Source organism: Leptodactylus fuscus, chromosome 5, assembly GCF_031893055.1.
Source record: "Leptodactylus fuscus isolate aLepFus1 chromosome 5, aLepFus1.hap2, whole genome shotgun sequence".
NCBI classification, from domain to species: Eukaryota; Metazoa; Chordata; class Amphibia; order Anura; family Leptodactylidae; genus Leptodactylus; species Leptodactylus fuscus.
Window position 1 is genome coordinate 78,811,918 of NC_134269.1, and position 25,704 is coordinate 78,837,621.

The following is a 25,704-nucleotide window of genomic DNA, read 5'->3' on the forward strand; positions in this document are numbered from 1 at the left end:
TGTGGGTGCACGTAACCCCAATATATTCTTTGAATTCCCAGTCAGACACTGGCACTATATGGCAGTAGCAAGAAATGAGGGTATTTGTATTCCCAATATATTCTTTGAATTCCCAGTCAGACAATGGCACTGTATACCAGTAGTAAAAATTGTGGGTGCACGTAACCCCAATATATTCTTTGAATTACCAGTCAGAAACTGGCACTATATGGCAGTAGCAAGAAATGAGGGTATTTATAACCCCAATATATTCTTTGAATTCCCAGTCAGACAATGGCACTGTATACCAGTAGTAAAAATTGTGGGTGCACGTAACCCCAATATATTCTTTGAATTACCAGTCAGAAACTGGCACTATATGGCAGTAGCAAGAAATGAGGGTATTTGTATTCCCAATATATTCTTTGAATTCCCAGTCAGACAATGGCACTGTATACCAGTAGTAAAAATTGTGGGTGCACGTAACCACAATATATTCTTTGAATTACCAGTCAGAAACTGGCACTATATGGCAGTAGCAAGAAATGAGGGTATTTATAACCCCAATATATTCTTTGAATTCCCAGTCAGACAATGGCACTGTATACCAGTAGTAAAAATTGTGGGTGTATATAGCCCCAATTCTATTGCTAGGGGACTTGCAGGGTATTTCTGGGGTGAAGGTGGGGGGGCACACCGTTGGAACGGGTATCGGGGTATATATCGGGTATACGGGAATACACTGACAGTGTATTCCATTCAGGATCCTGGGAAAGCTGGGTTGCGGCGATTGAGCCCGTCAGTGCCACGTTACACTGACAAGCTTCTCCCTGGAATTTAGCTCTTACAAGAGCTGTTGTGGTTGTCTTCTCCTTCCTATCCTAGCCTGTCCTTGCCTACCCAGAATCTAAGCCCTAGCTAGCTGGACGGAAACCTCCGTCCTCGGTGAATTGCAAGCTCAGAATGACGCGAACCTGGGCGGTGCTGTTCTTTTAAATTAGAGGTCACATGTTTTCGGCAGCCAATGGGTTTTGCCTACTTTTCTCAACGTCACCGGTGTCGTAGTTCCTGTCCCACCTACCCTGCGCTGTTATTGGAGCAAAAAAGGCGCCAGGGAAGGTGGGAGGGGAATCGAGTAATGGCGCACTTTACCACGCGGTGTTCGATTCGATTCGAACATGCCGAACAGCCTAATATCCGATCGAACATGAGTTCGATAGAACATTGTTCGCTCATCTCTAGTAGAAACCCAATAAAATTCATCTGTTGCAGTTTTTATTTCTGTTTATTACTTTGTTTGCTAGAATTGCAGAGATAATATATTGACTGCAAAGCCTTATTAGTTACTGTTCATGTACCTTTTACATATAACCCCTAGTAAGGAGAATGTGGACTAGACATGGCTCACAATTTCATCTACATAAATTAAAAGGGTGTTCCAACTCTTCCAATACTGTTTTTTTTTATTACTATTTAATTGTGCTGCTGATTTCCATCATTGGCAGGTTCAGTCTTCAGTTTTCAGGTCCCCTAATGTTTGTGCCAGTTGACCACTGCAGCCAATCACAGTCCTGAGCCACCATCTCTTCACAAACTGCACATCACAGCAGTAACATGCACTTTGTGAATAGGTCATTCTTGGTCATCCTGGGCTTGTCAGGAACATCTTTGGTTGCTCTTTTCCCCAGGGATCTCCAAGAGGAAGTCCTTTCTCCCCTGTTGGCAGGGGATTTCCACCTACGCCAGTCTTAATGGTTGAGGGAGCGGTCTTCGGTGCATTGACCGTTCAGTGCTTGTGGTCCAAATCAGAGACCTGCAGGTCAACTTGCTGGAACTTCCTTGATCTGTTTTTTAGACATCTCTCCTCCAGGGCAGTCCTGTCAGAGTACAGACAGACTATCAGGGGAGCACCAGGAGCTGGGTGAGGCATCATATACCTGCCCTGTCTGCAGTATACATTACAGACGTGTGCAATTGGGCATCTGATTACCTAAGCTGAGAAAAGCTCAACCCGGGCAAATGATTACTACATCAGCAGATCTTTATCCAGTTGTGCTCCCAGTGGGGTATGCTGGACATTGACCTCTTTGCCTCATGCTTGAACCACAAGCTCCCCTCACTACATGGCTAGGTCCTCTCTGCCAAAGGTCTGCACTTTCCATTCTTTTTCAGAAGACCTTTGCTTTCTGGCCTCAGGTAAAGACCTTCCTGCAGGGAGTGGTACACTGTGTTCCTCCCTACCATCCTCCCGTGAAACCTCACACCTCACACCTCATCTTTGAGTCACTTCAGGCTCCTTCCTTTGATTCTTTGTTTCAAGATCTCTCTTCACTTTCTATCCTGGAAGGATGCCTTCTTTTTTTCCACAAGGACAGTGTGAAGGATACTGCCTCACCAAGCCGCTTGGCACATCTGGCGATCACTCTTCTTCCTTACTTTCCACTCACGCCCCACGAGTGTGTCTGGGTCTTATAGGATAATACGAAACACACTTTCTAAATTTTATATATATTTTTTAACCCTGAATGGGTCGGTACTAGCCAATTAATATATACAGAAATAATGATAATATTTTATCTATATAGCGTCAACCTATTCCGCAGCACTGTACAATTTGTAGGGTTCAAATACAGACAAAGAGATACATTACAAAGAAATAGTAATTCCACACAATGGGACTGAGGGCCCTGCTTGCAAGAGCTTATAATCTATGAGGTAGAGGGGGTGACACAGGACGTAGCAGGGGCGGCATCGGAGGTAGCATTGCTTATACAGTGTTCAGACAATTTTGTAATAGAGGTTACTGTCATTATACAAACATAAAATTTTATGAGCCATCACTAGTTGTGTCCTTTAACATGTGGCTGGTGCTTGGACATATAAAGTTAGCCTGAAACGGCATCATATCATGTGGGGTAATGTGGGAGCTGGAACAGAGAAGGGTTAATTTTAGGGATTGTAATTATGGTACGGAAGGGTTTACATTAGGAATTGTGATAGACATGTCTGAAAAGATGTGTCTTTAGTTTGCCTTTAAAGCTGTAGAAATTGGGAGTTAATCTGATTATCTTGGGTAGGCTGGCACAGACCGGAGGTATCACTGTAGCATCTAGACTGATAGATGAGTCTGGCCTCTGAGTTACAGTAAGGCCTAAGACTGCAATGGATATATCAGGTACAGATCTATTAGATGGTGGAAACAGTCAGAGAGATTTAGTTTCAGATAGAGCGAAGACATGATATTTGAGACAGCAGAAACACACTCACTGGTGCTCTGTATTAGTTCCGGAGTGACGTCACGGGAAGATGTGTATAATTGGGTGTCATCAGCATAAAGATGGTACCGGAAGTCAAATCTGGTAATGGGTTGTCTAATGGGAGCTGTGTAGAGAGAGAAGAGCAGGGGCCCTAGTACCGAGCCCTGAAGAACCCCAACAGCAAGGGAAAGAGAGGAAGAAACAGAACCTGCAAATGATACACTGAAAGTGCAGTCTGAGAGGTAAGATGAGAACCAGGAAAGCGCAGTGTCCTTGATGCTAACTGAGTGGAGCATAGTGAGGAGGAGTTGATGGTCAACAGTGTCAAATGCTGCACAGAGGTCCAAAAGAATAAGAAGAGAGAAGTCACTGTTAGATTTAGCCATCAGGATATCATTGGAGACTTTTGTGAGGGCTGTTTTAGTAGCAGAGTGCAGAAGCCAGATTGTAAGGGGTCAACAGAGAGTTAGCAGATAGATATCAGATTAAACGAGAATAGACCAGGCGTTCCACGATTTTAAAGATGAAGGGGAGGTTAGAGATGGGTCGATAGTTAGCAGCAGAGGAGGGGTCCAGGGAGGGTTTTTTCAATAGCGGGGTTATGACAGCATGCTTGAAAGAGGATGGGAAAATTCCAGATGAGAGAGAGGTTAAATATTTTAGTAAGGTAAGAAATACACTGTATATCAGGGGTTGACAAGCAGATATGGTTACAGTACAATACAATACATGAAATAAAAATGGGGGGGGCAACACAGTGACTCAGTGGTTAGCACTACAGCCTTGCAGTGCTGGAGTCCCGGGTTTAAATCCCGCCAGGAACTACATTTGCAAGGAGTTTGTGTGTTCTCCCCGTGTTTACGTGGATTTCCTCCCATTCTACAAAGACATACTGATAGGAAAAAAAAAGTACACTTTTATCCCTATATGGGGCTCACAATCTACATTAAAAAATGGAATTAAAAGATAGAAAAGGAATAATAATATCAAAAAAGAATCTGTAGTTGGTTCTCTAGGGCCTCGCTTTCAGGCCTCGGAGCACATGTTTAGTTAGTTCAGAGCCTGAACCTGCTTCTCGCTTAAAAGAGACAATATAACTATCCCCAGTCTCCTCCTAGAATGATGTCACATATTTTTGTTTTGTTCCTTAATACTGAAAGAACATTACTGCAAATTATACCATTATTAGTATCAAAAAGCAACAACCAGAGCAAAGAGAAACCAGCTCTAGTGTGAACAGAGTCTGATTTGATGCTTTCAATGTACCAGGAATAACCATTGCAATCTGCTGGACAATCTTATGTTTTTTTAAAAAAAAAACATGTTGATTGTTCCATAACCTTCAGGGAGTTACTGAAATAAATTGGACTGACTATGAAAATATGCCCCAAAAAGATCAAAATATCTAAATAGAAACAAGCATGTTCTGTCCCCAGCAGAGCAAAGGCCTTTGCATGGTGCTCTACTTTACAGGCCGTATCAGCAAGGAATGGGTAAAAGAGCTTTCAGATGCATCTCAGGAGCTTATAAATCAGCTTTGGTTTAAGCTATCCATCTGCTGTCTTGCAGGCCTGTCAGCTCTCAATACACCATTTTAGTGTATTACGATACATATTATTAAATGCAAACACTAGCTGCTAGATTTATGTTGATGTCCTTGTGATCAGTGTTGTGCATTTAATGTATGCAGCTTTATCTGAATTTACATTATAATGCACTATAGAGATTCTACACTCCAGGGACATATGTACTATACCAGGCATCTGAAAGTTAACTTCATAACAATAGTGAGTAAAGTATTAAGCATTATGAAAATACACATAATGAAGATTATATACAGTTATAATGTGGTCTATAAAAGACTATAACATATTGTATGCAGCAGTGCTATATATATAGCACCTTTTGTTACTGTTTTATGCTCGTGCTTAGAATTTCTCCTTTATTTGCCAAATAGTACAATATAGTATGTAACTGAATGCATATAAAAGGAACACAGAAATGTTATTGATATTGAAAAAATTGCAATCTATTTCATTTTTTTGCCTAATTGTTTATAATCTAGCTATATATAATTGCATATATTCAGGAAACAATCATAATCAGCCACTTTTTAACCACCTATGCACAGGCCTATTTGGGCCTTAAGGAGATAGCATTTTGTGCTTCTTTTTTTCGTTATTTCTAATTGTTTTATTTGTGTAACATATTCAATGAAAACATATAAAGCATAACACTTTAAGCATCAGTAATATAGAATACAAATATCATTATAATAACAATGCACAGTTTATACGGAAAAAAAGCAACATAAAAATTTGCTATGGGTAAAGAGAGATAGAGGGGAGAAGAGCAGATAAGAAAGGATAATAAGATGGATTATAAAATAAAGAAAAGAATAAGAAGGAAAAGAGAAGGAAGGGTCTAACTCCGGTTGCTGAGATTCGTTATGTCTATATTGATTCTAAAAGCCAAGACTTTTCTATTTCCCATCAATGTAGGTCCATGAAGGATTATTGTTTTGTTTTGTTTTTTGGTTGTATTTTAATGGTGCCATTATAGAGTATAATACATATAATTTATTAATTAATTTGTTTGTGGAGGAATGGAAAAAATGCAATTCCATAATTGCTTTCCTTCTTTTCTTCTTCTTATTGAAAAATCTATTATTCTGTATTAACTCTATTCAATGGGTTGATAACTAGAGATGAGCGAGTAGTATTCGATCGAATACCTCGCTCCCATAGGAATTTGTGTAAGCGGCCGAACACCAAGGGGTTAAGCGCAGTGAATATTCGATGTGCTTAACCACTTGTTTTTCGCCCACTTACACATTTTCCTATGGGAGCGAGGTATTTGATCGAATACTACTCGCTCATCACTAGTTGTTACAAATATGGCAGTATCAAATATCTACAAATTTGCAGTTGTGTTTTTTTTCCAATTTTCTTAAACACCATATACCTTGGTATTACAAGTACATGGTATGTATATGGCATTAAAACATCTGAGCTTTTTGATAGTTACCATGTGAGAATGGATGTAAATTACAGTAACAAATGTATTTCAGCAAACCTGTTAGTCCAAATGCAAAAAGAAATTAAATAAATTGTCATTCTTCTTTTAAGACATGCCAGAAGACAACATTCAATGTTTTACTTAGAGGGGTATTCCCAATTTGCTTGTTCACCACCTTGCAGACTGTGTGCTCTGTTCACTTCCTGGTTTTCTTAGGAAATTGGTGGGCAGAGTTTAATTTGCTATCTCATAGACAAAGCCAGCTCTGCTATCTCTCTTCATAGCAGTACATGCTTGCAGTCAGTAATGAGGGATGGTTGTAAATAAATTAGCACAGTATCACTGGAAGATGCACAATATGATGTAGCAGACCTGGATTTGTTAGGTGATGAGAATCCCAAACTTACACGCTACAGGACCACAAGTCAGCTTGCAATATACTCACTTTTAGCTCTGTGTTTAATGGACTCCCTGTCTCTGCCTTATCCTTATCAGCAAAATTCAATTAGCCAACTAATAACTGGAAGAGCCGGAGATAAACAGCTCAGAAATACAAGCTGGCTCCGAGCACTCAGCTCCTCCCCCTCCTCTCCCTGAGAGCAGGGAGCTACGTCACTTGTCCTGGGCAGAGAGATAAAGAGCTCAGAAATACAAGCTGCTTCGAGCACTCAGCTCCCCCTCCCCTCTTGAGAGCAAGGACCTACGTCACTTGTCCTGGGCGGAGAGATAAGATCATCCCCAGGTCCGTGGTTATGGAAACACAGTGTAAACAATGAAGTGAAGAATCTCAGATAGCGGCCAAACAAAGCAGTTTTGCTTAAGCAATGTATTTAGGAAAAGTCTTAAATCCACATAAACTAGCAGTACATATAGGATCCTTGAGATAGGACAACCCCTTTAATCTAAACCAGATTAGTTCAAACATATTAGTTTTTGCTATATTTGATAGAGTCCTTTAGGATCCATTTTATCATTGTTCGACCAAGCTGCCTTCCTTCCTCCCTCCCTTCCCTGTTAGCACTCTTGCCTTGCATCACTAGTGTCCTGGGTTTGAATCTCACCAAGGTAAAAATCTGCTTTAAGTTTCTGTGTTCTTTCGGTGCTTGCATGAGTTCCCTCCAGGTACTCCAATTTTTCCCCATACCCCAAAGACATCCTATTAGGTAGATAAGATTGTGAGCCCTGCTTAGAGCAGTAAATGATGATGTCCATAAAAATTGAAATAATGTACATTGGGACTATATAAACATATCACTATTAGTTATCTGATGAATTTTCTTTAGTTTTTATTTTTTAGAATTTCAGAAACAATTACTTGTTTTCTTTATAGTTATGGGATGGAAAATTACAATTTATATTGTAATATGCAGGACCATTCTACATGATTCTGATCATTCAAAAGTAAATGAATGCTAGTAATAAAGAACTACTGCAAGTGTAGTGACTTGTAGTGAAGCTAGAATACAATATTATACATATACCGTATATATGTATGTTTTGGTTTTTTTCCAAATTGTATTGGGTTGTATACATGAACTTGATATGTTGCTACTTCCTGCTGCTGATCCCTCCAAGCCCATCTTGAAGGATTACCGTTGTGCTACATTACATGTGTCCAATGCAGAAAACTGAGATCAATAAAGATACCTTTTTTGTTTAAGGAATTACATAGTTTGTTTCCCATTGTTTTGTTTACAGTGAATGTCACAATTCCACAGACCGCATCAAAGTGAGGGTTTGGGATGAAGATGACGACATAAAGTCCAGAGTAAAACAGCATTTTAAAAAAGAATCCGATGACTTCCTTGGGCAAACTATTGTAGATGTGAGGACACTCAGTGGAGAAATGGATGTGTGGTACAATCTGGGTGAGTGTTACCTGATTACTCTTTACTGGATAAGACTACAGTACGCTTCCAATATTTCAGGACTGCTTAAAAAATGACATGTTGCTGCATTTGTAAAAAAGAAGAAATAATTCTTATCTTTGTGGTGTATGTGATTAGGAGTCTTCTGGATATCATTGAATACCTTCTGTAATCTAAATTCTTTGATCACCAATTTCATATTTCAATGTTTCTTTATAAAAACTGGAGCTATCTTTTTAATGTACAGAAAACTCCTGTACACTATAGCTGTGGAATTAAACAATAAAATATCTGCCAATAACCTCCCCTAGAGTGTGCCTTAGAGTTTACTTTATACTGTAAGTAAATAAAACAACATGTAGACACAAAAATCGGTGAAGATTGAGAAGCTGTGTCTTGCTGCTATTCACCCTAATGCTGTCCTGTGGATCCGCTTTCCCTCTCCCCTCCTGACCCCCACGGTTGGTCCTATACGTTTCACAAAGGCGATCTGGTCTACCTGCTTTGCCCAGTTCCCTCTTGCCTCAGAGGGATCTTCTATGAACTCCATTCTATATAATCCGATGCTACCAGAGAGGCTTTTGCCTCCCATGGTCCGTCGCTAGTCCAGAGCTGACCTCTTTTGACTGGCTAATATGACTGACCCTCTGACCCTAGAGCTCAGGCCCTTTGATTATTTGACTTACACATCTGTCTAATTGATTGGTCCCTTTATACCCAAATTGTCCACTTCACTTTGTCTCTTAGCTTATTGCGGATCTCTACCCCTACAACCTTCAAGAGATTGTGTAAGTCTGCCAGTGATTTCTGATATTTATAGACTGTTGTCGTCTCCCGAGGGTTGACTTCCTCTCATCCACAAATGTATGTCTAGATGGGAAGAGACCCTGGAGCAAATGATAACCCCGCTTCAGTCACAAATCATTTGGTTACGGGAATCCAGATCCTCAACCTATGTAATCATTCGGGAAGTGTAGTATAAGATCCTAATGCATTGGTATCACACTCCTGCTTTCCTTCACTCTCTGAATGCTGCGATCCCTGCTAGCTGTTGGAGGTGCACCTCCTCCCTAGGTTCGCTATACCACATATTCTGGAGGTGCTCCCTAATACGAGGTTATTGGCCTTGGGTCAAAACTATCATGGATATCTTTCTTCAACTGGTGCTGCTAGATCCTTTTGTCCACTTACTCAACTTGGTAACAAGGCTAGAAGTTGGCTAAGCTTTTTCTTTAGCTCTGTATGGTGACTAAATCCCTCATAGCCTTGCATTGGAAATCAATTACACCCCCTTTGAACTCTGATTTTATTGCCGAAGTCAAGAAAATTCATAACTTTTGAATTCTTGACAGCTATCCTGAACAATATGGTGGTCTCCTTTGATGCCATATGGGTCCCCCTGGGAAGCATACTGAACACTTCAGGATTTCTGACTTACCCTTTCCCTCAATTGGGAAAATCACAACTGAAATTCAAAGGTTAAATGATAGGTATTGACTTTAGAACCCATTAAGTAAATAAAATTGGTATGCAGTTTTATTGCAGACAATCCTACAAGGTAAAAGACAAGTTAATAAAACCAACTCTACAATCTGAAAATGTCTTGAACCTTGTATCAAATCAATTTCTCAATATATGCAGAGTATATATGCATCCATACAGGTAAATATACAGTCAGGGTTTTCCCACTAACATAAAAATATTTAAATTAAATATTAAACATTTTTGCAAATATAATTGATTCAAAATGCTGCCATTTTAAAGATTTTATCTAACCATCTTATTAGTGACAGGATTTTGTTGTTTTAGGTTACCAATCGATATGATCAAGAAAACAAGAGCTCTCGGTGGTCTGGGACTTATCAGAAACCCAGTCATGGCTTCCTTATTGTGGACAGGTTGTCAGTCACTACATGAATGAGAATAGTCAGACCATAGGAAGTTCCTGGATTCATGGTTGTATCCATTGGGGACCTATAAAGACTACAGATTCGCACTACTAAAATGTTTACAGAAAATTTTTATATTTACAAAAATATTTAAATTTAAATTTCTACAAATATAAATATGATTAAGTTAATTGGAAAACCCCTTTAAATACTGTACAGTACTGTGCATGTAATACCTAGATGTTTATATTGTGCATTATATAGTATAGTAATCATGGTAGAATCATGGTACAATGATGGTAGAAGTTAGGAAAGTTAGCATATGCTCGATCATTTTAAATGATAGAACATTCATATTATAAAAACAATATTATCTAGTAATCCCAGAAAAGTTGTGAATAATAAAAAAAGAGGAAAACTACAGTATAATCTCTTTAATAACCGGATCATCCAGGCCTAGAGAAATGTAACATTTTCCAAAAGGAAAGGACAATTAATCAGAGTAATAGCTGGGGATAAAATTATTCTTCTATGATGGTCCCTGAAATAAATCAAGACTCAAATAACTTAAAGGGAATATTAAAGAGAGAGAGGTAGAAATGTGAATTATTAATCTAAAGCCAAACGTGATGAAATAACACCAGAAAAATGCATAGAATACCTAAACCTTCTAAAGATCTAATATATAAATATATATATATATATATATATATATATATATATATATATATATATATATATATATATATCAAATAAAAAAAAGCTTTATTGGCACGTCCGAATAGATATTTGGCATTGCCGAAGCTAGTAAAGTGTGTGTGTGTGTGTGGGGGGGAGTTGGACTCGGGTGGGTGGGTGAGTGGTGGGGGTGGGGTGGGTGGTTTGGGGTATAACAGTCCACGGAGTCTCATCTTCCTCTTCGTTGGTGACCATTATATGGGGAGGTGGGGTGGGGCGGGGCGGTTGGTTTGGGGTATAACAGTCCGTGGAGTCTCATCTTCCTCTTAGTTGGTGACCGCTATATGGGGAGGTGGGGGTAGGGTGGGGTGGGGCGGGTGTTTTGGGATAAATATAACAGTCCGTGGAGTCTCATCTTCCTCTTGTTTGGTGACAGCTGGACACGTATTGGGCAGCGATCTCCACAGTGGCCTCTTCTTCTCCCAGTAGGATGTAGAGTTTCCTCTTCTCATCTGCAGATATGAAGTCTGGGATGTGGGCAGAGAGTCTTTGGTAGTAGACGGCCCTCACAGCTGAGTATTTGGTGCAGTGTAGCAGGAAGTGGGTCTCATCTTCTAGGGCCCCCTGGTCACAGTGCTGGCACAGTCTGTTCTCCCGTGGCTTGTACGTCTGCCTGTATTGCCCCGTCTCTATCTCTAGGTTGTGGGCGCTCAGTCTGTACCGGCTCAGGGTCTGTCTGTGCTTGGGGTGGCGTATTCTCTCCAGGTAGGTGGCCATGGTGTAGTCCCTTTGTAGGGATTGGTACACGGTGAGTTTCTTGGAGTTATTTATTTAGTTTCTCCATTCATCAATGTACCGCTCTCTGTTTGCCTCTGTGGTCGCCTTTATTTCGGCCTTGGTTATCGTCTGTTGGTGTTTTTGGTTTGGTGGTTGGCTGTTGTTTGGTTGGTGAGTGTCTGGTTTGCTCAGGTGGCTTAGCCATGCTTGGTGGTGGTAGGAGTCAGGCTTGCTCCCCTGGATGTGTGCCTTTAAAGCTAGCACCCTCTTCTGTATGGTGAGCCATAGGGGGAGTCTGCCTAGCTCTGTCCTGCAGGCCATGTTGGTGGTGTTGCGATGGACATGGAGCAGGTATTTGCAGAACTCCAGGTGGAAGTTCTCTGTTGGGCTGGAATCCCACTTTGACTGGTCTGGGTAGGTGGCTGGGCCCCAAATCTCACTGCCATAGAGAAGGATTGGGGAGATGACAGCATCAAATATCTTCATCCAGACCCTCACCGGTGGTTTGAGGTGGTACAGTTGTCTTCTAATGGCGTAGAAGGTTCTGCAGGCTTTTGCTTTCAGGGTTTCTATTGCTGCTTTGAAGCTTCCTGATTGGCTGAGCTCCAGCCCCAGGTAGGTGTAGCTGTTGGTTTTCTCCAGTGCGGAGCCATTCAGTGTGAATTGTGGGGTGGTGGAGGCTTTATTGTGGCCCTTCTTCTGAAATACCATGACTTTGGTCTTCTTCTTGTTGATGGGTAGGGCCCATGTGGTGCTGAATTTTTCCAGCACTGACAGGCTTTCTTGGAGGTCTTTCTCGGTGGGGGCCAGGAGTAGGAGGTCATCGGCGTATAGCAGGAACTTCACCTCTCGATTGTTCAGGGTGAGGCCTGGGGTTGGTGAGGCCTCCAGGGCTGTAGCCAGTTCATTGATATAGATGTTGAAGAGCGTTGGGCTCAGGCTACAGCCTTGTCTGACCCCTCGGGCCTTTTGGAAGTATGCTGTCCTTTTCCCATTCACCTTCACACTGCACTGGTTTCCGGTGTAGGAGCTCTTGATGACGTCGTACGTTCTTCCTCCTATTCCACTCTCTAAGAGTTTCAGGAGCAGGCCTGGGTGCCATACTGAATCAAACGCCTTCTTAAAGTCTACGAAGCAGGCGAATATCTTGCCTCTTCTGGTGTTGTAGACGTGCATCTTGATGAGGCTGTGCAGGGTGTAGATATGGTCTGTGGTGCGGTGGTTTGGCATGAACCCTGCTTGGCTCTTGCTGAGGACCCCATGTTGTGTCAGGAAGGTGAGGATTCTGTTATTGATGATGCTGTTGAACAGTTTCCCCAGCGTGCTGCTGACGCAGATCCCTCTGTAGTTGTTGGGGTCATAATGGTCCCCATTCTTGTAGATGGGGGTTATGAGGCCTTTGTTCCAGTCTTCGGGGAAGTGTCCAGCATTGAGCACGAGGGTGAATAGCTTTGCCAGTGCCATATATATATCATATATATACAGTATATATATATCATATATATACAATATATATATATATCATATATATACAATATATATATATATCATATATATACAATATATATATATATATATATATATATATATATATATATAGTATATATCTATCATATATGTATACACACACCATTAAGGGAACATTTTAGAAAAATAAATGTGTTATACCTAGGTTAGGGTGGGAGGGGTTTTTATCCCTGATGTAAAAGAAGTTTTCAGCTTACCAATCGTTCTTCTCCACCATTTTAATAATGCTCTTGGAATATTGGCGTATTGGATTTTGGAATCTTTGATTTTTTTTATACATTATTTTTATATTTTTTTTCCACAGTACTAGGCTTAACACAACCTTTGAACGTAGTATCAGCATTCAAAGGATATGTATTAGAAATAAGAAAATGACCTACTGTTTAAATCAATATTTATGCTAATCTTTTTGAGGAATTTTTGGTGATGTTTATTTGAATGTTCCATGTCATTATCCAATGAATAAATTGGAAATAAAATTTAGGGGGAACTCCCCCCACCCCCCCACCCGAAGACCCTGACGGACTGACGACCCCCCCCCCCCCTGTATTCCTAACTATTATGCCTCATAGTGGCCCCTGCGCACAGTATTAGTGGCCCCTGCCGCATAATATTGCAGATAACGATCTAGTTAGAAGTAAAGAATGTAATACTAGCAGCCCCGGGTGGGCCCCACAGTCAGTGGGCCCGGAGCAGCCACCCCCTCTGCCCTCTGCTAGCTACAACTCTGCAAGCACCCCATTCCTCAGATGCACATATCACTTTCAATGTGGCTATTAAGTTATCCAGGTCTGCTTTTATTTGGCACCAAAGCAGTTGTGGAATTTGTTTCTTCAATTCCAAGAAATTATCTTGCTTCTAGTAGCTTTTTCATTATTCCTGTAAGCTGGATCCTGTATGATTGAGGATGTCGAATTTCAAGAGTACCTTGACTCCAAGGCAGAGTTTCACCATAAAGATTCTTGTGGATGGCGTTTGTTTATGCAAGGTTTATAATTATGGAAGGTTGTTTACTGGGAAAGCTGTAGGGTAAAAGTTTCTGGAACCTCATGATTAGGCGCTCAGCTAGATGAGATACTGCAATGGGTCTTTCCATAGGAAGTTCCATCTTGTTGAACAAGTGACCTTACACAACTCCAAGTTGAAGTGTTCTAGGAGGTTGAGGAAGAGATTTGGGATTTTTCTCTTATTTCTGACCATTGTATGTTTATGTAAAAGCAGTCTATCCTAGACTGCATTTAAACATACACCCTCTGTGAACTGAACTCTATATGTAGTTTAGTCTTTTTTATTCCTTGTTTCTGTGTTTTCTGCTATCCACTGCTATATACAAACTTCCATCATTGCATCCAAGTTCATAATGGCATCTCTTACGCCAACAAATGCTATAAAATGTATTAACCTATATGACCGATAAATATTGAGTTGCTTTCCTATAACCTAATCTAGCCATGGCATTTTTACTAAGAAAAAGTTGACACTAGGAGACTACAACCTGTCAAAAACTTTCTTACACACATTTTGATGCCTGAACATAATGGACATATTCATGTGCTCACCTTCATTCTTCAATGGACTTCCAGATGATTTAGCACTGGGCACATTACATTAACTCTCCTTTATTAGCAGACCATTCTTCTGTAAGAAATACTGTAGCTGCAAACCCAGGTAAAGTTATGAAATATTTAGTTAACTGAATTAAGTCTGGAGAAGAAAAAATCATATGTAGGTCATGGATGCAGCAGAAGTTTTACAGATAAATTATGTATTAAGGAAATTTAGTTTAGGATATTTGTTACCTTGTCACTTCTCATCACTTGAAAATGGATGTGTTGTTTGACAATATAATCTGATGTCCCATGGTGAATTCTTAAAGGGATTCTAGTAGAGATGAGCGAACACTGTTCGGATCAGCAGTTCCGAACAGCACGCACCCATAGAAATGAATGGAAACACCTGGCATGTACACTTTGCCAGCAGCCGGTCGCCGTGCCAGGTGCTTCCATTCATTTCTATGGGAGCGTGCTGTTCGGAACGGTTGATCCGAACAGTGTTCGCTCATCTCTAGATTCTAGCATTAAAATCACATTTTTTCTCTAACACGTAGGAATAACCTTAAGAAAGGCTATTCTTTTCCTACCGTTAGAGGTCTTCTCTCTGCCGCCATTCGGTAGAAATCCCAGTTTTCATCGGTTTGCAAATGAGTTCTCTCAGCATTGGGGGCGGGCCCCAGCTCTCAAACAGCACTGGGGGTGTCCCCAATGCTGCAAGAGAAATCTCCAGCGCCACCTCCATTTTTTTCAGGAACATCTTCTCTGCGCGTCTTCTTCCAGAGCTGGGTTCAAACTTCTAGGCCTCAGGCCAAGCAGGCTGCGCATGCCCACAGCCGCAAGAAAAATGGCCGCTTACACAGTAAGCAGCCATTTTCTTGTGGCCTGTGGGCATGTGCAGTTGGCTCTGTCCAAGGCCTACAAGTTTGACCGCCTGCGCCGGAAGAAGAACACGTGAAGAGTACGTTCCTGAAGAAGATGGAGGCGGTGCTGGAGATTTCTCTCGCCCCCAGTGCTATGAGAGAACTCATTTGCATAAAGACAGAAAACAGAATATCTTCCGAACAGCGGCACGGAGAAGACATCTAAAGGTAGGAGAAGAATAGCCTTTCTTAAGGCTATTCCTACGTGTTAGCGAGAAAAAAATGTGATTTTAATGGTAGAATCCCTCTAAAGCAAAAAATTAAAAGTGAAAAATTCAAGGAAAACAAATAATGTAAAACAATGTTAATGGTCTTGAAAGGTTATATGAGCATGCTATAGATAGTAGAACACCCCATCTCCTAGGCTTAGATACTTCTCAGTGTATTAATACTTTGTATGTAAATTACTAATGCATACAAAAATGTCATTAAATTAGTATACAAGATCAGATGCAGTTTCCGTTTTCACACTGCAGTCAGTCTTGTGTCATGAATTCTTAGTGAATCTGCCCCAATGTGCATAAAGTAATTTAACATATCTTTACAGCAGTTTGGGATATATTTTTCTACAGCAGAGGTCTATATCAGGGAACAAAATTTATCTCATATTCACAGTATTTTTTCTCATGTTGAGTAAGGTTAAGTTTTGCAAGTGATACAACCCCTTTAACTGACAGCGTTCTGCAGTCATCACTGGAAAGCACTTAATGCATATTGTTTATGAAATAAACTCCCCACAGTGGTCGCCAAAAGTTGACCGTATTTGGAGCTTTGTATCAAAGAATGTTAGAACTCAAAGATTCAAATAACCAAGATAGTGTTCATGGGTGGACGTTCACATGTTTTCATGTAAAACATCTTATCAGCGTCTCAAGGATTATCAAACTATAGTGGATAAGTATATAACACTTAGTTTAATGAAGGTACAACATGACTTTTATAGGCAGCAAAGTTTGGCTGTAGTTGAATATAACTGTGAGAATAGTAACCTCATGTTGATTTGAGGAAGCTTTGAATTGGTGAAAAGAGACTGGAAAGAATTAAAAAAGGATGAATTGCGGAATTGAACAACCTGATCTTGGAAGCAGAAATACAACTTAATAACTGATAAAGTTTTGTAAATACAATTAACCTTTTCATTACTGATGCATTCTTAAATCAATTAAAGCAGCATCTTTACAGCGAGACATAACCAGATGGAATTCAAAATCAAATAGTCTACATCATCCAAGTCAAGTAATGGAAAAGTTCAATTTTAACAGCAAACACATGGCCTGGAACAGATTGTGGAACAGATCATTAACTAAACTCCTAATGTGCCACGTCCAAAACTTAGCTGAAATAAACAACAGCAACAAAAAATATTACACCGCTACACTATGTTATGAATTAAATATACACTTTGGATACAATTAAACATGAACCTGCAAGCAAATGTAAAAATACAATAAAATGAAGCTAGATAAAGTAAAATGGAGAGATGTAAAAAAAAATTCCAGAGCGCGACTAAAAGGTATAAGGGTTATCATTACAAAAAATATGATTCAAAATGCACCTCCAATTGTAAAACAATATTTCATAAATGGATAGCACAGGTGTATATAAGAAACTTTGTAATATATCGTATTAAATAAACCTGTCCCCTGCTCTGCTCCTCCAGACTGATTATATAAAATCCATCTCTGTAGTCACCTTACACACAGAACTCTATGGAGAGAGGAGGGAGCTGTAAATTGATTTATTGCCTTATTCTGTACAGTGGCAGATGCTTTTTGACTCACTCAGCATAGCAGAATTTATCAGCTGCTGCTATTAGTGTGAATTTTTCAGCAGCATCATTCTAGCCCCTCCCTTCTCCATAGCTGTCTATGTAAAAAATAGCTCAGTTTGAGAAGGAAAATATTTTTTTAATAAAACACATTACACAGTTTCTTATATTCATCTGTACTATTCATTTCTGGAAGCTATTTTAGAATTAGAGGTACACTTTACAGGTGATGAACATGGAAGCATAAAAGAACAACAATTATGTTGTAGATACAGAATCTTCTTCAGTCAGGTGTGTATATGCTAGTAGATGGTAGGCAAGTCATAACCAAAAATTAAAGCTATATGGAAAACTTCTAATGGGAAAACACGACCAAGACATGTTTCATCCGATGTACACAGAGTAGCCTCAGTGCTGGAAGATGACGTCACAATAGCAACGATAAATTCTTAAGTTTCAAGTCTACCTTAATAGCAACAATAGGGCAACAAAAAATCCTAACATTTTTATACATACATGATATAAACCTTTCAGCGGTTTTAAAGCATAAGACCACATTACATCTGGTAGAATAATATCTTCAAGCCTGTGTTTCTAAAGTTTGAGTGAATTAAATGACACACCACTCAATAAATGAATGGAGCAACATGATGAAAGAATGACATTTAGTAGGTACCAGTCATGAAATCTTCATTAAACGAAAAGAAAATGTCAAAGAAGATGTATATGAAGTCCTGTCTGTAGGCAGCATGGTATGGAGCAGAATATAGATTGTTTTATGTGCTAGCATTATAAAGTTATAAATCCTGAATGTATAGAAAATCCTTGGTTCATTTACATAAAATTGAAAAAAGACTTTTAAGAAGCCATTATAGACTAAGGCCAAACAGCCAACTCCAGCCAAAAAAAAAAAAAAAACAGCAGAAAGGAAAGAAGCAAAAATGCTTGCCTATATCACTGCTTTTCCACTGCATTTTGCATGTTTTGCCTTCCCCATATAAGTCTATTGGATAATTGCACTGTTTTTGCAGGAAAAATAGGCTAGCTGCATGCGTTTTTGAAAAAGCTGTATTTTCTGCAATTTTTCCCATAATATTAGAATGATAATAAAGTGAAACTCATTTGGTTTGATGGGACTACAAAATGCAGCATTTTTTCTGCTGTTACTGCCACACCGTTTCTGCAGTGTGTGGCCTCATCCACGTGAAAGGCAATGCTGAAGACTTATAGTCTAGAAGAAGGTATTTATTTATGGACAATGGATAATAGTGGTCTTTGCTGTGTGGTAGGAGAAAAGCAGCAGCAGGTTGGAGAAAAGAATGAGTAATTTAAGCTGTGGGGGAGAAGACAAGACTGAGGCATGCAGTTGTATGAGTCAATCTTTACATGTTGATAGTGAGAGGTGGGCAAGGTAAATTAACGTCTTATATTAAATCATAGCTGTGTAAAGAACTATGGCAGATATTCACTGCCCACTCACAACTTTTCTTCAACTTTCTGTCTGGCACTTAGTCAGCTTTGAAGTTATTCTAATTTAAATTTATCAAATACATCCATGATACATCTTATTGAGACTCATCCCCTTACTCATCAGTGGCTTCTATGTTAGGTGTGGGGTTTAATTTATTATTCTCACACAGTCACCAGGAAGTAATATTAAGTAAAACTTTAAGGAAGTCTGTAATTTACACCTTTGCTGTACCTGACCCATCACTTATTCAGAGTTAATTGCTTACCTCCTGTTATCCTCAGTATAGATGACATCTCAGGCTTACACATCTTGTACCTGGCTGCACATAGTTTGAACAGTTTGTGATTGTGAAGACAGAACTGTTTCATCTACATAACTTTATGCTTCAAGTAACAAAAAAATATCAAGTCTGTTACAGGCTGTGAACTGATACTGTACATTCCCTGATGTTGCTGATTTCAGATTAGGCCAAAGGTTACTTATAGTTGCCGGTTGGATAATGAATAAAAGACTGATGAAAGCTATATTCTGGCTGCTCGCAAATTAATATCTTTTAATGTAATGTTGCTGTTTAAATTTTAATTTGACTTTAATTATTGCAGAGGAAATAGAAATATACTACACATAGAAAGATTAAGTCTGAATATATTTAATAATATGATTGATATACGAATAAACGTACAGCATATGGAAGCATGTAGTATATAAATGGATAGATAGATAGATAGATAGATAGACAAAACAGCAGCACTCCAAAATATCCAAAAAATATCAGTTGGTTTATTTCAAGGTCTTGAAATATCCACAAAAATATCAGGGGGGTTATTTTGGAGTGCTGAAATTTTGTTTATTTACTAGGGTTGAGCGATCATGTTTGGAAAATATTGGATTCCGATCCGCGATCGAGAAAATTTCTCGATCGTGATTGGAATTCCGAACACGATCTTTTTAGGTGGGATTGAGATCGGTGATCTTTTCCCACAATGCTATGCTTAGCCTTCACACTGAGTATACGCTGTATACTCAGTGTGAAGGCTCTGCCGCAGGTCCATAGGAATGAATGGTAGCAGCCGACACACAGCCTTAACCCCCTGCATGCCAGCTGCCTCCATTCATTCTAATGGGAGACTAAACTAAACATCTGTAGTAGCTACTTACCTCCAGAGATGGCTGGTCCGGTGCCCGGTGTGTTCTCCTTCTGCCTCTTGCTGCCGCTCCACGCTGGTCTTCTCGCTGCCCCGCCTCCAAAGTGTTTAAAGAGCTAGGAAGGCGAGGCTTGTGGCTTAGGAGAGTGTGGGCGGGTACAGGGCGGGGAGACGTGACGTCTCCCCTCCCAGTACCCGCCCGCACTCTCCTATCCAGCCCACACTCTCCTAACCTGGCAGGGAGGGGGCAGCGAAGGGAGAAGAAGACTGCAGCTGGAGCGGCAGTGAGGCGAACAGCAGTGGAGCAGCCATCTCTGGAGGTAAGTGGACACCAGGGGGGACTAAGTAGCCAGAGGATTAAAAAAAATCTTGCATTGGGATCGGAATTGGGATCGAGATCGGGTTCGAATGAAAAATGATCGGAAATCGGATTTTAAAATTCCAGCAGCCTCCCCTCACGCTCAGGCAGAGAGCAGGCAGTCTTCGGGCCTACTTTCTGCCGGCGAACGGGGCTAAGCCCCGCCCCTTCACTCGACCACGCCCCCTATCCGCCGGCCACGCCCCCGATCTGCCCCCTCCTCCCGGCGGGGGGGGGGGCGGCTTTCTGCAGTTAGCCTCGGGCGGCGAAAGGAGCAGGCTCACCCCTGATTTCACCCATGCTGTACCATCTAAACCCCCAGATTGTGAAATAGAAATGTTATTCGTTAGTGAAGAATGGTTTCAAAGATAAAAATTGTAAGTCGTGCTTACACAGCTTGCACGACTTGTAGTATGTGCGCGCCAATTTCTAGTGTATAGAGTTTATCAGTGATTTACCCTAAACTCTGCTCACCTCCTCCCAATACTAGCACACCTCTGTCTATGGCAGGCTGTTCACAGGCCCCAGAAGTGTCGCATTTAGCGAGGGGGCGCTAACCTCACAACTATTAGTAAGTGATGAAACTGTAAAGGGTTGTCCCACATTGTTTATACACTTGAAAAAGGGCAGCATGCCCGAAACGCATTGTGTTTCTTTCAATATCAATAAAGAATACTTGTTTACGTTGGATTGAAGCGCGGTGATCCTCTCTGTTTTCTCCGGTCCTCTTTTGATGTTTACTGACACCAAGGGTGGCATGGATCCTGCAGCTGTACTACTTGGGGTAGGACCGCCCCTATGAAGTGGTCCACAGGCACATTGAATGGTTGTAATTTCAACCACTAAAGGTGAGGAGCTTTTACACTCACCTTTCAATTGTTCCAATGGTATTTCACCATATGCAGCTCGGTGCTGTTCTTTGTTTCTTTACTTGTACTAGAGAAAAGAGGGCTTGCTTAGTACAATGGTCCAGCCATCTTTTAATAAATAAGGTCCTATACCTGAAGCTGTATGAGCCGTCACCAGCCGGCATCTGTGAATATACAGATACTAAGTGCATGGAGTGCAGAGTAACTTCTAGATGGAGGGGTCAGGATCTGAGGAATATAGTAGAAAGAATAGCTTAGGATAAGAAATGTTAGCTAAGTATGTGGTGGTGTACGAGACCAATGTGATCAAGTCATGGGATAAGCCTGCCTAAACAGATGTGAATTTAGTGCATTTTTTGAAGCTGCCATAGTTGAGAATTAATCTGATTGTCCAGAGTAAAGCAATACCACACCACCGATGCAACTCAAGAAGTCTTGTAGACAGGAGTGGGGTGTTTAGATAACAGAGGATGCAAGTTTAAGGTCATTGGCAGAACGTAGAGCGCGGTTAAGACAGTGATGGTAGACAGTGAATAGGGTGGAGATGTAGGTGGTGCAGAACTGTTGATGGATTTATTTGTTATGTGTTTATGTATATTGAGTGTGATAATTTTATATTGTATTTGGTACTGGATGGGCAACCAGAGCATCAACTGGCACAAGGTAGATGCATCTGTGAACAGATTTGACAGTAAGATGAGTCCGAGGGCTGAATTCAGGACAGATTGTAGACGGGAGAGTTTAGTAAGCAGAAACCCAACTAGAAAAGAATTGAAATGGTCAAGACTAGAGAGATTCAGAGCGACAATGAGGATTTTTGATGTTTCCATAGTGAGAAAAGGGTGGATTCTGCGGAAGATTTTGAAGTGCAGGTAACAAGAGCGTGTTGAATATGTGGGATGGAGTTGAGATCTGAGTCAAACACAACTCTGAAACAGCGGGCATATTGCTTTGGAGTAATAGTAAGACCACAGACAAAGATGGAGATATCAGGATTAGGATGGAAGGAACAAAAGAAGTTTGGTTTTTGAAAGATTCAATTTCAGATAAAGAGAAGAGATGATGTTAGAGAAAGCAGAGAGACAGTCAATGGTGTTCTGTAGTAGTGCAGGGGTGATGTCACGGGATGAGGTATGTAGTTGGGTGTTATCAGCATAAAGATGGTAGTGAAAGCCAAATCTCCTGATGGTTTGTCCAATTGGGGTTGTGTAAGGAGGGGGACCTAGTACCAAGCCCAGAGGAACCCGAACAGCAAGGGGAAGAGGAGAAGAAATAACATCGACTTTGACATTGACTATATACTCCACAGTAGTGCCGCCCCCCCACTGTATTATATGCTCCTCAGTACGATCTCCCACCCCACTGTATTATATGCTCCTCATTATGCCCCCACCCCACTGTATTATATGCTCCTCATTACGCCCCCCACTGTATTATATGCTCCTCATTACGCCCCCCACTGTATTATATGCTCTTCAGTACGCCCCCCATCCCACTGTATTATATGCTCCTCAGTACGCACCCCCATCCCACTATATTATATGCTCCTCATTACACCCCCCCACCCCACTGTATTATATGTTCCACAGCACACCCCCACTGTATTATATTATCCTCAGTACACAACAAACAAACACATACAATCACACACTCACTCTATTATACTTACCCATGATAAGCGTCCTTCTCCTTCAGACTGCAAGCGCGATGGCGTCATCCCGCTTGCATCGGGGCAGAGGTCACTCTCTGCAGTTAATGACAGCTTTCATTTGTATGTGCAGCGATCCGCTCACTATCGGGGAATCAGATTCCCTGTTAGTGAGCGATCCAGGCGATGGCGCGCAGGCCACATGCGGCGGGCTGGATAAATGTCCTCGGCAGGTCGCATGTGGCCCGCAGGCCGTAGTTTGAGGACCCCTGATCTACAGTGTCAAATGCTGCTGAGAGTGAATGCCATGTTCATATCTGCATTGGGATTCCATAGAGGTACATGCACATGACCAGGGTTTACATGCAGAATTATTGCAATGCAGATTGCATGTGTAAACACAGATTGATTTTGAAGCCAATTTTTTAAATTATGTGGCAGAAAAAAGTAGTACATTCACTTGCTGCTGATTTTAAAATTCTGCACAATTGATCAGGTTCTGCACAGGAAAATATCTGCATCGTTCAAGGGAAATAATTCCTTGTTGACTTTAATGTGAATGAATGGATTACAATACTGATATCTGTATGGAAAATCTGCACATAATCCTGACTGTGTGGACAGTTAGGAAGCGGCATAGATTTTCTGTATTACTAGAAAACAGGCTTCAGGTTATGATAAATATGTCTTGCTGAGACACCCCTGTCAGCGGAATGTGGAAAACAAGGCACAAAATGGAGAGTGTGTCACACATTTTGTGCAAGAAAGGGCATTGTACCAAATGTGTGACACACTATCACATCTCTTCCACAAAATTGGTGTAGAGGAGTTTACAAATCCCTCCCCCCCTTTTTTTCAGTACTACAGTATGTAATTGTACTGTGGGGAAAACAATGCAATCCTAAATATACAGTACTGTATACACATAATAACACATATATATACGGCTTGTGCCTTCAGCACCATGCAAGACTTGTTCTTGTGGGTTATATACAGTTTATGCAACAGTCCCAGCTCGGCATGTGTTGTAAAACTATTCTGTATACCAGGTCAGTAAGAATTTTATACCCACCTGTTAGAAATGAATTTGTTTGGCAAATACATGTACACAACCAAAGACAAAGGAAATAAAAACTGTGTGCGCAGTATCAATGACAGCAATACTACTGCTAGAATAAGGGCTTGCATCCTAATTAGATTCCTGGATCTCTTGTAGCAAATATGACTGTATGTAGCATAGCCAGCATAATGCATCCAACAATGGGAACTGACATCTGTTTTCAGCTCTCCAATAGTGAGACAATGGAAATAATTATACAAAAGGTAGTCAAAATCATTCCTTACTGACTTACTGTTTTTTTTCCTTTTCCTTAGAAAAACGAACAGATAAATCGGCTGTTTCTGGTGCCATTAGGCTGAAGATCCATGTTGAAATCAAGGGAGAAGAAAATGTCCCCCCTTACCATATCCAGTATACTTGTTTGCATGAGGTGAGATTATGGTGAAAAACATGGCAGAAGATTGCTCATAGCAATAGGGATACCAAGCAAAACTGTCCCAATATCTACACTTCGCAAATCAGTGTGAAATACAGAAAGGCTCCTTCATTACAAAGAACTACAGGGCAGATTTACTAGTACTGTCTAATGTTGGTTGCACGTGTGAATGTGCTAAATAGCTGCTGTTAATGAACAGCGCAGGCAGAGCGTGGACAACACATGGATGGCACCCGTATACCGCCTGTGCACTGGCCATGCTTCTGCAGCCCCTTTCATTTAAAGAGTAGGAGCCACTGAAGCATAAAGCAAAATCAGACCGGAATAGGACCTGTTCCATATTTTGTCCAGACTGTCAACTCAGATATGTGACCATGTAATTTATGGTCATGTGTACAGGCCCATAGAAAGACCCAGATAGCACACTGATCTAGCAGACGGCCATCTGCAAGGGGGGCTTAGACTGAGAACCCATGTTGTGAAATCGCAACTTTTTTTTTGTTGCAGTTTTTTCTGTGGTTTATTGAGCCAAAGCCAAGAATGGTAACAAAAGGAATGGGAAATATATAGGAAGTTTTTATACTTCTACCTTCTGCTCAATCCACTGCTGGCTTTGGCTCAAAGAACAAAAAAAAAGCTATGTTTTCGCAATGTTGGGATTCGGTCTAATAGACAGTGCAAACTTAGTTTTAAAATGTGCCAGGTTCATCATAGTGGCTGATACTGGATGATAAAAAATGCACTTTTAGGGTATGTTCACAAAGTTTTTTGTCAGGTAGAAAAAATCTGCTTCAGGCTAAGGCCACACATTGTGGAAATGCAGCAGAAAAATTGTTGCATTTTGTGTAATCTCATCCACACAGTGTGGGGGAAAAAAATAGCACAGAAACACTGTTTTTCAAAAACACAGCATGATAACTTTACCATTAGTATGTGGCCTTAGCCTCAGGTTTTTAAGAAGATTTTGATGCTGTTTTTGAAGTGGTATCTGATGCCATGTTGGGATTTTTTTTTGCTTAGCACATACGGACCTGTTTCCTAAAAGTTGTAGCGTTTTTTTTTTTTTTGTTCCACTTCTATTGGAGTTTCAGGCGGATTCCACCTGAAGATAGAATTTCCCTTTAGTTGAAAAAATTATGTTAGAAGAAAAATCTGCTACTGACTCCCAATGAAATGAATGGGAGTGATAGTTAGGAATCTGCCTCAAAATCCACCTGCAATAAACTCAGTGTGAACTTAGTACTCTTAGACTGAGTTTACATCACCTATAAGTTCACTTACTTGACAGCAAAAAAAGCACCAAAATTGTGTCACCTTTTTATACTTTCAAAACTCTTCTCTGACAAGACTCAATCTTTTTTCCCCGCCCCCTTGTCAGACAAGAAATAGAAAGTTCCTTAAATAAAGCTGAACCGCGATTTTTGGAATGTTTATTTGTAAAAATAGCTTCAAAAAACGCCAGGCAGTTTTCCCCTCCCGTAAA

General features: G+C 40.6%; 1 protein-coding gene across 1 annotated transcript in view; it reads left to right on the plus strand.

Annotated features, from left to right (window-relative positions):
* The window catches only part of UNC13C (unc-13 homolog C), a 482,392-nt gene that overhangs the window by 225,174 nt on the left and 231,514 nt on the right, over positions 1 to 25,704 (plus strand). Inside the window, exons 12-13 of the mRNA XM_075273478.1 lie at positions 7,953 to 8,122; positions 24,100 to 24,215. Of these exons, the coding sequence (XP_075129579.1) occupies positions 7,953 to 8,122; positions 24,100 to 24,215 (286 nt within the window). The remainder of the gene's footprint in view (positions 1 to 7,952; positions 8,123 to 24,099; positions 24,216 to 25,704) is intronic.